This window comes from Acyrthosiphon pisum, chromosome A1 (assembly GCF_005508785.2).
Source record: "Acyrthosiphon pisum isolate AL4f chromosome A1, pea_aphid_22Mar2018_4r6ur, whole genome shotgun sequence".
Classification (NCBI taxonomy): Eukaryota; Metazoa; Arthropoda; class Insecta; order Hemiptera; family Aphididae; genus Acyrthosiphon; species Acyrthosiphon pisum.
The window spans coordinates 88,418,313-88,430,422 of record NC_042494.1 but is presented as its reverse complement, the minus strand read 5'-3'; the positions used below and the strand labels follow the sequence as shown (position 1 = coordinate 88,430,422).

Here is a 12,110-nt window from a genome sequence, read left to right as displayed (position 1 = left end):
ATAACGCATAGATAAAAAAACAAAAATCGATTTTTTTTTAAAATCTGGTTTTGCGTAAAAACAACGTTATTTTTAATTTATTTATGGTTTTTTTTTTGCCCCGAATATGGCTTTCTATAAATATGTTTATATAATATGTATGGTAGTATCGTAAAATAATAAAGGTACATAGTTATTATAACATTATTATTTACTTTATGGTTATTTATTCTAAGGTAGTATGAAGTGACCTTTTTTTTTAAACTTTAGCGGGCTGGTCTCGAGCGGTCCGTTTCGGCGATAAAAGCGTTTCTAACATCATGCCTTACCGCCAAGCTTACAACATCAATCAGTCCACCACGAAATGAAAACAATTAAAGTAGAGGGGCGAGTGTCGCTTCTATAATATTCTATGATAGTACTATCTTAAATCGTGCCTATGATAGGCCGCCTATCCATTCTTATATTATTATCTATGCTTAAATCATGACCGTGGTCGTAATATTATATCTATGGTAGTAATCTCCCGAAAACTATGCTGATAACAACCAAGACCAGTGACATTGTGGTGTGCTAGTGAACGGTGTGTGAAGCCACAGAATAGATAAATTCGGTGAAGCAGCCTGCAGGCTGTCGAATGTCTTTGGAACTACGGTAGTGGTGGTAATATTATTTTATCGTGAGAGCAAGGATGCCGGTCTGCGCTGCCGCGACCCATCCGTCTGTGTGCATCCGTTGCTAACTTCATTTTTGTGTCCACTGTCCAGTGTCCACCAACAACATAACACACAAAAGTCATTCCCGGACCCCTAGGCGAACAAACTTCAACAGTTCAACATTGTTAATATCGAAATACTCGCTGTACTTGTGTAAGTCGTTGTTTGCTTAATGTTTCGCTCCGTCGTTTTCGTTCTTAGTCAACGATCTCAGTTCGCCCGATCCTCGATGCTGTCCGCCTGAGAGTCCAACATCGTCGCCTGATGCTCCACTTGCTGTTGTATTGATGTATCGTTGGATATCGTAGTTGTAGCAATGGTGAGTGTTCCTGAGGATCTTCATTCACTAATAGTGACCCATGTTAATGCTCTGCATTGTTTTTGGTTTCAGGCTTCACCGACCTCCGGACCTCCACTAAACACCCGTATAGCCCCTCCGATGATACCGCCACCAGCATTCCCTCCATCAACTCAGATGGGCTTTACACCAGGTGCCATACCTCCCGGCTTTATGGCTGCGGCACCAATGGGCATTGGACCGCCAGGCATGCCACCACCGTTCATGCCTCCGTTCAACATGAACTTGCCAGGTTAACATTGTTTAAATATACGTATTTTGTTTTTGAGAATATTACTAGGTATCTGCAGACATTTCTAAATAATATTTCGTCCCCGTTCATGCAAAACACACCAAGTCCAAAAACATGAATCAGCTTTTGAAATTTTTTCAAACTTTAAATGTATTCCATACAAGATACCATATGTAACCAAATTTTTTTCTTTCTTTTTTTAATTGAGTTTCCCTTAAGGGAAGTAGCTGTTAATGAGTAGTTGTAAATAATATGACACTTTGAAATTTATAGCTCTTATTATTGTTAAAATACAAATTTCTAAGTCGATTTTTGGACTTAGTGTACTTTGCATGAACGGGGACGATTTCTAATAATGAAATTGTACCCAAGTAATATAAACTCAGTACATGTTCAACAGATAACATATTATGCTTTATCGATTCTAGTTTTCTGTGTTCTCGTAATTGGGACGTACAATTTTATTCATATACATGATAGTGTACATCTATCATAATTCATAAATTATTTGATATTGTTTGTTATTACTTTATATATTAATGCATTATCTTTTGCTAGGTACCTATTTTAATTGTAGTATCATGTATAGAGCTTAGTAAAAAAGCTTAGGAAGTCTTCTCCCAGACATCAATTTTATGTTTAATAATATTAGTATAACATTATTATAATACTATTATAATATTATCATTACAAAATGCTGTCTGGGCTTATTTTACATAATATCTACATAGAAAATTTAGATTTATTATATACAATTTTTTATATGACCTATACAACTTATTTTATATTTATTATACCTAATACAAATGTCTTCTACCTAAGTCTGTGAACACATTTTAGGCATAAAAAGTATACATATTTTATTTATTTTTTGACAAGGTCATTTTTTACTTAAATACAGTATTAGATCAATTTTAAAATGTTATCATTTATAAGTATTAAGTACCAATTGAATGCATTGGTCACTTATATAATTGTTTTTAAATTTGTTGTGAAATTTGAATTGTGGTTGGTGGGTCTATTAACCTACTACCTATGATAATATATATATAAATGTATGTGATGTGTCTGCTGCATACCTATTGGCTGTTGTATGTTAGTCAAAATTTGGTTGTGTTCCTACTAAACATAATAAATATATATTATTATAATATATATCTAATACTAAACAGCAACTAACAAATTTACATAAATTATCAGTAATAAACTATGTAATAACAAAGTATAAAATAGATTAATGAAAAGTAGTGTAGAAAAGTTAGAGGTAACCAAAAAACTTGGCTAATTACTATCCGAGGCACAAATTGATTGTTGTTACAAAGCATTCTATGTAGTACCCGACGTAGTACCTATATAGAAAATTATATGTTATTATGTTATATACCTACTTTCATCGTAATATTGAAAATGCTTGTTAGTAAAAAAACAGAAAGTTTCCAAAAAAGTTCATTCATGGGCCTATTAGAATAATAATAATACATTAATTTTAAAATTGTATGTTATAAGAATAAAAACTGAATTTTTGAAATAAATGTTTTTACTTTGTATGCGCAAGATTTAAAAAAAAATTAAAAGTGGTCGGCTGCTTAAATATGTTAAAAGTCGTTGTATAGTAGGTAATCTCTATAATGTACAAATTATTATTTATTAAAAAAAAAAAAAAAATGAATGGGTATTTGTTGGTAAAATATATTTGTTTTTAAAAGTTAAATTAGTAAGTTTTTAAGTTGTAACTATAGATAACTTATTTTTGTTTTTAGGCGAAATTGTTGGAGCTCCAGTATCTTTTAACAAATCCATTTCACTACCATCAAAGTGAGTACTGTTTTCCACAAATGTGTTAGTTTGATCTTATCTAGTGTCCATAATTTATTATAATTAGCATAACATACTAGATACACATATATTTTTTAAGTCTATATATTATGTATTAAACGGTTGCAAAATTTAGTAAGCAAAAAAAATAGTTGAATCGTACACCTTCTTGTAATTATTACTTACACTTTTTTTTATAATAGAAATTAAATATAATGTTTAATGTATTAAAACTTTAAATTAAATTTGTGAAAATAGATTTTCTATCATTTATCACTGATCGACTCATACATACTAATTTATAATCTATATGTTCATTGCCTTTCCTTCAACCATTTTTTTTTTAAGGATCGCTACATTCTTCTTCAAGCCTTTCATAACAAAGAGCTAAAAACCTCAAATTACAATTTAATATTTGTTTATGAAAAAGTGATTATTGTTGGTGTAAATTGCTATATAAATAATAAACTTTGTAATTCAAATAATGTTTAAAAGTATATAATAACAAATATTTTGAATATTATTACCCTAGTAAGACAAACACTAAATAATCTTGAAAATAATATAAATTTAGTTATTTTTCTATGTTATGTTTTTGGTTTTTATTGTAGGTTTAATAATAACATTTTTTGTCTACCAAAATAAATAAATTTTTACTAGACATTGAATTCTGTTAATTTTCGTTTTATGTATGCATGTATAATGATAACTGGCCCTTAACATTCTACACTTTAAATATGATAAACTTTGATATTAGGCCACACACGATTCCTATTGATTTTGCTGAATGTCAGTACTACAGTATCTAAGATTGGTGGTGACACCCGAGAGAATAGGACTACGATTGGTAAGAGTTATCATAATTGAACAATAAATCATTATTACTTTTAAACAATTTGTGTTTATAACATTATTTTAATTAATTAATATAAATAGAATATTTTAAATAAATTAAATAACTGTTTGGGTGAATGATATCAAATGAGTTTTGGGTAAGTGGTATTAGTTAGTTTTATTCAAACTAAACATATTTTAGAAGCATGGTGTACAAAATAATTTATTTTATCTTATGAAATCTTTAGTTAATTCGTTATTTATTACTATAAATCATTTATTTTATGTGTCATATATTATTCATCCTGTTAATGATGAGCTTAAATACACATTTGGTGATAAATATAAATATTTAATATAATATAATATTCAGAATTCTTACAGGATATTATTATATAGTTTTTCCTATGTATATTAATGTGTGTGAATTTGTATAGTGATGAAACTAAACCTACAAGTGAATGGACTGAACATAAGGCTCCAGATGACAGATTATATTATTATAATGCAGGAACCAAACAAAGCTCTTGGGAAAAACCAGATGAGTTAAAAACAAAAACAGAGGTCAGTGAACATTATTCTTCTAGTTATCAATATTATTAATTTGTATATCATTATTTTAGCTACTATTAGATCAATGCCCATGGAAGGAATACAAATCAGATACTGGTGCTACATACTATCATAACATTAATACAAAAGAAGCAAGTTGGACCGTACCACCTGAATTAGAAGAGTTAAAAATGAAAATTGCCTCTGAACAGGGAATAATGTATAAATAATAATTATTTCTATTACCAATACAAATGTGATGTATACATATTTAATACTTTAATGGTTTTAGTCAAGCTCCACTAATACAGCAGTCCTTGGAAATTCCAATTGATAGAGGAATGGATTCAACAGGTAATGGTTAATGATACAAATTAATATAATTTGAATACAATTTATATACTATTTTTTTTTTTTCATTAGAAGATGGCACACTAAGATTTGTATTCTTTATTTCTCGCGTATCTTAAGAAAAACAAGTTTATGCAGATCAATCATTAACTCCTGAGAAGTAATTTTAAAGCTAAAATAAATAATCTTTATTTAAATTTAAAAAAAATATATTCAAAGAAATTTCATAATCTCTTTTCTTATTATTTTTACATTTTAAGCTTAAAATTTCATTTAATATTGCATATATGATATCAACTAAATATTAAATGTTTTAACTTTTTTAATGAGAATTGAAGATCAAAAGATTTCTTTTAGCACAAATCAGTTGTTTATGAATGGTCTACATGAAGCTTTATTCAGTATTATATTTTAAAGATTAACTGTAAAACAATATAAAATTGTGATGTAATAAATGTCACTCAGGGTTTACATTATACAGGATAACCTTGATTATAGAAATCTTTTATTATCCGAAGTAATATCAAATGCATTCCGAATGTATCTGAATGTCAATAAGCATTGTAGCACTTTCACATTTCCAAACTAGGAGCCTAATTTATTTGGATAATCGAGGTTCTATTGTATTACATATTAATAGCTAAGGGTCTATAAATAATTATCCTAGTATTCTATAATATTTGCAAATTTATTAGATAATCTATGAAATAATAAACAATAATTAATGTTATTTTATTTTAGTTCTTAATTTGTGAGATAAAAAATAAAATTGATTTCGATATTTCCCAAATTCTTAAAGAACTCCAGGTTAAACCAACTTAAATTGATGTTTTTCATGTGTAGGCATACAAACATACAAATCATGACTTAATTAGTTGTTTTTTACAATTTAATAAATGATAATTTATTAAATTGTAAAAAAACAACTATATTCTTAGAGAACTTTTTAATTTCTATCAAAGAAATCTGCATAATTATGTATAACCTATTAAAAACATAGAGGAAATATTTTTTAATTTATATTAATTTTTATTCATCATTCAATTATAAAATGTCTTAGACAGCAATTGTTTGCATGCCTACTTCAATATCAGTGTTAATTTTAAATTATACAGTTATACTGTTCAATATTAATCTGGCATTCACATTTTTTAAGTAGAAACAAATTGTGTATACCTATACATATAAAATATGTATTAAACTAAATAAAAATTGCAAGGTATATGGTTTGAAATATAAAAATTAAAAAAAATAATATATGATTTATTTTTAAGATTCTGGATCAGCTATGGATCAAGCAATGGCAGCTACTTTAGCTTCTATAGCTGTTCCTGATGAAAATAGACCTACCAATAATGTATCTGGCAAAGGGTTCAAATCTAAATTCCAAGCACAAGAAGTTCCAATTTTGAAAAATAAACAAGAATTAATTGATGCGTTCAAAGAACTTCTTAAGAAAAAGGTACAAATTAAGTGATTAAAATATAAAAATTCAAATGTTTTTATTTTTTTTTTCTGAATTGTAGAATATTCCAAGCAATGCGTCATGGGATCAAACTGTGAAAGTTATTAGTCGTGATCCACTTTATCCACAAGTAAAGAAGTTAAATGAAAAAAGGCAACTTTTTAATGCATATAAAACACAAAAACAAAAAGATGAAAAAGATGAACATCGATTAAAAGCTAAAAAGGCTAAAGAGGATCTAGAAAAGTTTTTTATGAAAAATGAAGATGTCACGTCTAAGACAAAGTATTACAGACTAGAAGAGAAATTTGAGCATTTAGATGTAAGTATATCATGTTGAAGATAATCTACAGTGTGTAGATTCTACTAATTTTATAGAATGATATTTTCTACAAATACAATTTTTACCATTTAAAATAATGTAACTTAAACGTCCTAAGTTAGGATTAAAATATATTATAATATGTAAATATTAAATTTAAATATATAAATTAACACAGTTAGTATAAATGTGTTACTCTGTACTCATAACAACTTACTACAAAATTAGTATTACAAACAGTATTTTAATGTATTTGTTCGTTCGTAAATACAACAAAAATCAAAGCATTTTATAAAATTTTGATTTTAACAACTACCAACATGTGGGAATGGGTAAATTTTATGTTGATTTAAAATCTAAAACTAAAAAATCGCCTCGAACGCGGTTAAAAAAGTCACAAACTGTTTGAACTTTGAAATTAAGGAAATTACATACAGATGTTAGCGCAAGCTAAAATAAAAGTAACTCTAAAAACTTTTACTATAGTTGCGAATATATCACAATTTTACCTACAATCATTGTAGGTTTTAGGTTGCACAGTACTTATATTGTCAGATTTTATATTTTAACTTCCAACATGAGCGATACATTTTAAGTACTTTAGAAATCATGGCCAGCATTCAATGGCATTATACATTATTTATTTACATTTTTGCATTTTATTAACATTATTTTCAACATTAAATTATGCATGTAAATCATATGGCCTACAAGGTATGGTTTTTCATAACAATTCAAAAAATATTTTTGATATTTTTGATTTATTGAACAAAACTAAACATCTTAAAAACCGCACAGTTCAAGTAAAAGAATTTGCATAAAAAAGGATGGCATTTTGAAGTTATGTTACTAATGAGGTTTTTATGACAAAATATTGATCTCCCCCCCCCCCCCCATTTCCATACTGCAAAGTTATGTGATAACCAATTTGTTCAAGAGATATTACAACACTATATTTTGTTAGTCATTGGCTCTTAAAAATATTGATAATAAAATAGGTAAACCTTTAAAATTGAATGTTTTAGATGCAGTTTTATTTTTGAAATTAAATACTTATTTTTTTGATATAACCCTTTTACAAAATAATAAATATACATTATTATTATTTTATTTTATATTTATATGATATTTATGTGTTTATTTAAGATTTGGAGGAATGTGTCTGAAATTGATCGACGTGATGTATATGATGATGTCATGTTTACTTTAGCCAAAAGAGAGAAAGAAGAATCTAAATTACAAAAAAAACGTAACATGAAACAATTAGCAGCAGTATTGGATTCTATGACACTAGTTGATCATACAACAACTTGGTATCAAGTTCAAGAAATGCTTCTTAACAATCAAAATTTTGTTAATGATCCAAAATTATTGGGTTAGCTTTAACTATATTAACTTAGGATAATTTCATTAATAATTAGGTTCAGTAGTATCTGTCATAAGTGATATACGACTACTACTGTGACATGGTAATATAGTATAATATATAATATAATATTTGATTGTATTGATAGTTTGAAGCTTGAATGAACCATTTCAAAGACGAACCCTATCAATTAGTTAAATTGATTTAGATTGAAATTACAGAAATTAAATAATCGTTTAACCATTATCATCTTGAACTTAACAGTGGCCTTATTATTAAAGCCTATTAGTTAAATTTTAAACTGTGAGTCTTTAAAATATTAATCTAAAAAAGATTAAATTAAATTAATGGTTTTCACACAAAATGTTCAGTTAGAGCTTAATTTATGGTAGATTTCATATAGAAATCACAATGTTGGACCACTTAATAGATAATATAATAAGGATAGCCTAACATTATCTAATATTATAAAAAAATGTTATTATTATTAAATATACAGTTAATTTTGATTTATAGGCATGGAGAAAGAAGATGCTCTTACAGTATTCCAAGATCATATCAGAGAATTAGAAAAAGAAGAAGAACATGATAAAGAAAGAGAAAGAAGAAGAAGAAAACAACAGGAGCGCAAAAACCGTGATAACTTTGGTGTACGTATTTTAACGGAATTTGTTTTTTAATTAAATTTATTTATTGCATAATTATTGTGAATTAGATGTTTTTGGAAGAACTCCATCAACAAGGCAAATTAACATCAATGTCATTATGGAAAGAGTTATATCCTATTATAAGTACAGATGTTAGATTTTCAGCTCTTCTTGGTCAACCTGGTAATATTTAATTTTGTTAACAGTGCATTAATATATTATTGTAATATGTTAACGTTAATTCTAATTTATATTTTAAATGTATAGGTTCTACAGCTTTAGATCTTTTTAAATTCTATGTGGAAGATTTGAAATCCAGATTTCATGAAGAAAAAAAAATTATTAAAGAAATACTCAAGGAACACTCATTTATAGTTGATGTATGTTATTATTTAAACAGTTGTTTAGGGTTTTTACTACAATTGTTTTCTCTGATTTAGGTAAGTACTAAATTTGAAGAGTTTGCTCGAGTAGTCTGCTTGGATAAACAATCGGAAACTTTGGATGCTGGCAATGTGAAATTGGCCTATCATGGTTTTGTTGACAAAGTAATTGAAAAGTCATTTATTTTAATTTTATTTGTTCACTATTTAATATTGATTATTTTTCGTTTTTAATAGGCTGAAGCGAGAGAAAGAGAAAGATTACGGGAAGAAAATAGAAGACAGCGGAAATTAGAAACAGCATTCCGTTCGTTGCTTAAAGAAATGGACGTTGACTATAAATCTGATTGGGATGATGTACGTGGACAAATTGAGAACCACCAAGCCTTCCAAGCCATAACTTTAGAATCTGAAAGACTTCGTATTTTTAAGGTAATGTCCACGTTGTAATATATATTTTTAATTTTGATATGATTAAACTATTATATTGGTAAAATAAATGTGTTTAAAAGCAATTTAATGTGTCTTATAATAATAAAACAATTTAAAATTTAAATATTTTATTTACATATACTCTGTTAACTATCTTGTATTTAAACCAGACTTTAATTCAATTTTATTTTTAAAACTTGATAAAATTATTACTTTTTCTTATTTTGGAATTGAATAATTAATAGGTACCTACTAAATAATTGAACTTAATGTAATAAATATTGAACAAAATTATTTTTAAAACCTTCCTAACTTCTAGATTTGTTTTAAGAATGTACAAAGAAAGTTAAACAAAATATTTAAGGTAACAATGTTTTAATTAAAATTAAATTAAACTTATATGTATGTATATTTATATGAGGATATATCCTATGGTGTTTTGTACTTTTTTGAATAGTGAATAGATTTTTCCATAATAGTCTACACTAATTGAAATCTTTATGACTTAACACTGTAACATACTCTATATGTATGCATATTTATAATAATCATCAAAGTATAATATAATATCATTGTTTGATAACAAAATTTTTTTTATTCTATAATGTTTTTAGAGAAACTTAATTAAAAAATATACATGTTTAGATGTGTATAGTACTGATTATTTAAATAAACACGAATTTGATCATGTAAGTGAATTTCTTGATAAATGTATGTGGTGTATGTAATAACTTTCATATATTATTCAGGAATTCATACTTGATACAGAAGAAGTTTGTAATCATCATCATTCTAAAATGAAAAAATCAAAGAAAAATAAAAAACATAAAAAGAAATCTCGATCAAAATCATTGGTAGGTTAAAAATAAAATGTGTTTTCTGACAGACAAACTTATTGTGTGTATATGAGAATAATAATAATATTTATGTATTATGTAATAATATTTGTGGTAAATAAAAATATCTAGGAATCCACTGATTCTGAATATAAGTATAGAAAAAAGACCAAAGAGGATTCGCCTGACGTCATAAGCGATAGTGAAAACCGAAGGCGAAAAAATAAGAAATCGAAAAAAAAGAAACATTCAGAAAGTCCTGTCACCCGATCTCGTTCTAGGGTAGATATTAAATTTATATTAAACTGAATAGTGCATGCAAAATATACAATAATTATATTATGTAAAATCACAAACCCTATATTCATTTATGATCCTATTGGTTTGTTTTTATTGCCATTTTGCAGTCGTCGAGTCTGAGGAGATCTGATTTAGAAGATGTGAAAAATAAGAAAAATTCCAAATCTGCTGAATTGAGTGATGACGATTTAGAAGCTAAACGAAAAGCATTGCTTGCTCAGTTGCATGATGAAATGAACTAAATCAATTTATTTTGTTGTACATAGTTACATTAATAATATGTTTTACGTTTTAATATTATAATTTATTTCCTGAATAAATTTTAATAATGGAAAACATTTCTATGTACGATCGATTGCAAGTTTTTAAATTTGCCATAACCAATGACCATTTTATGTATATTTGCTATATAGAAATGGTTGTTGTATAAATATGATAAAAAAAATAAATCATAATATAAAAATGTGTTGATGAACTTGAAAGATACATTTTTTTATTATCTATTCTATTTTATTATACATTTTTTAAATTCTGAGCGGAGCGAATTCGCTATTGTTTTTACAATGGTGTTTATTTTTTATTTTTTTATTTTTCCTTTTTATATCCTGTATACAAAATTTCTTCCAGAAGGAGTGCTTCGATTTCAACATATAGTACCTTATCTTTTAGCAAATTGGATCAAGATGGAACTTTAGAGAGGTCATTTTCTGATTTTCTCAATAGTCATTTAATGCCATGGGACAAACCACTGAAAAATTACGAAAAAAACGCTTAAAATGGGATTTTAATTTCTAACGTTTTGTTTATCACCATAGAAACGAATAAAAAATTATAATATTTTAATATTAATTCAACTTACATGATAAAATAAATAATAACAAAATATAAAATATCCAGACTGACAAACCGTCTCCGCTCAGAATTGTTTTTCTTATACAATGATATTATATCGTTGAATTCAAGTCTAATACAACCATTATACAATGACCCACTTGTAATCTACTTTACAGCAGAGCGAAATCCACTTACCTGCTATTTTTGAAATGTTGAATATTAAATACTCGTGTGACATTGTCTATTATAGGCTATGGTACTACACGCATCAGTTCACTGCAAGCACTTATTAACTATAAATGAGTTGAAGTTAAGCTCAGTTATAATCAAAGTTAAAATAAAATGTAGTTTCCCCACCATTTCTACAGTCATTGTAAAAGTTCCATATATTATAATAAATTGTACATAATATATATTATTTTTACTGCCTGTGCGATTTTGTTTTTAATAGTTTTAGCTGTGTGACGCATAATTATTAATATATTTATTATTCAGTATAATTTGTTAATAGGACTAGACACACTAGTGCTATGCAAAAGGTACAAATTTAAAACAGGTTGCACTCAGGAGTCAGGACATCGTCCCTCTTCAAATTTTTTTAGTGTTAGGTACCTCATGATGATGATAGTGCATCTTATATTTACAGTTGATTTTGCAAGTAGGTGTCAGTCTGGCTCACCCAGCAATT

At 27.0% G+C, this 12,110-nt stretch overlaps 1 protein-coding gene across 5 annotated transcripts; it reads left to right on the top strand.

Moving 5' to 3' along the window:
• The first annotated feature begins 618 nt into the window (after window positions 1-618).
• On the top strand, window positions 619-10,926 carry LOC100163626 (pre-mRNA-processing factor 40 homolog B). Of its 5 annotated transcripts, none has more exons than XM_029487720.1 (18): window positions 619-633; window positions 747-1,014; window positions 1,087-1,285; window positions 3,046-3,100; window positions 4,372-4,498; window positions 4,558-4,706; window positions 4,779-4,840; window positions 6,112-6,299; window positions 6,364-6,624; window positions 7,771-7,999; window positions 8,507-8,640; window positions 8,706-8,820; window positions 8,905-9,017; window positions 9,078-9,185; window positions 9,258-9,452; window positions 10,202-10,306; window positions 10,421-10,570; window positions 10,696-10,926. In XM_029487720.1, the coding sequence occupies exons 2-18, from the start codon at window positions 1,012-1,014 to the stop codon at window positions 10,828-10,830; spliced, it is 2,328 nt and encodes a 775-aa protein (XP_029343580.1). In that variant the 5' UTR covers window positions 619-633; window positions 747-1,011; the 3' UTR covers window positions 10,831-10,926. The 5 variants fall into 5 exon arrangements, with proteins under 5 accessions (XP_029343580.1, XP_029343579.1, XP_001950893.1 ...); XM_029487719.1 differs by having other exon boundaries at window positions 625-639; XM_001950858.4 differs by lacking the exon at window positions 619-633 and having other exon boundaries at window positions 680-1,014.
• Window positions 10,927-12,110: the final 1,184 nt, after the last annotated feature.

What these genes read in the sequence shown, in the direction of transcription:
- LOC100163626 (XM_029487720.1), top strand. An exon ending in GCCTCTGAACAGGGAATAAT is followed by an intron (nt 4,707 to 4,778) that starts GTATAAATAATA and finishes TAATGGTTTTAG; the next exon opens with TCAAGCTCCACTAATACAGC. An exon ending in AATCTCGATCAAAATCATTG is followed by an intron (nt 10,307 to 10,420) that starts GTAGGTTAAAAA and finishes AAAAATATCTAG; the next exon opens with GAATCCACTGATTCTGAATA.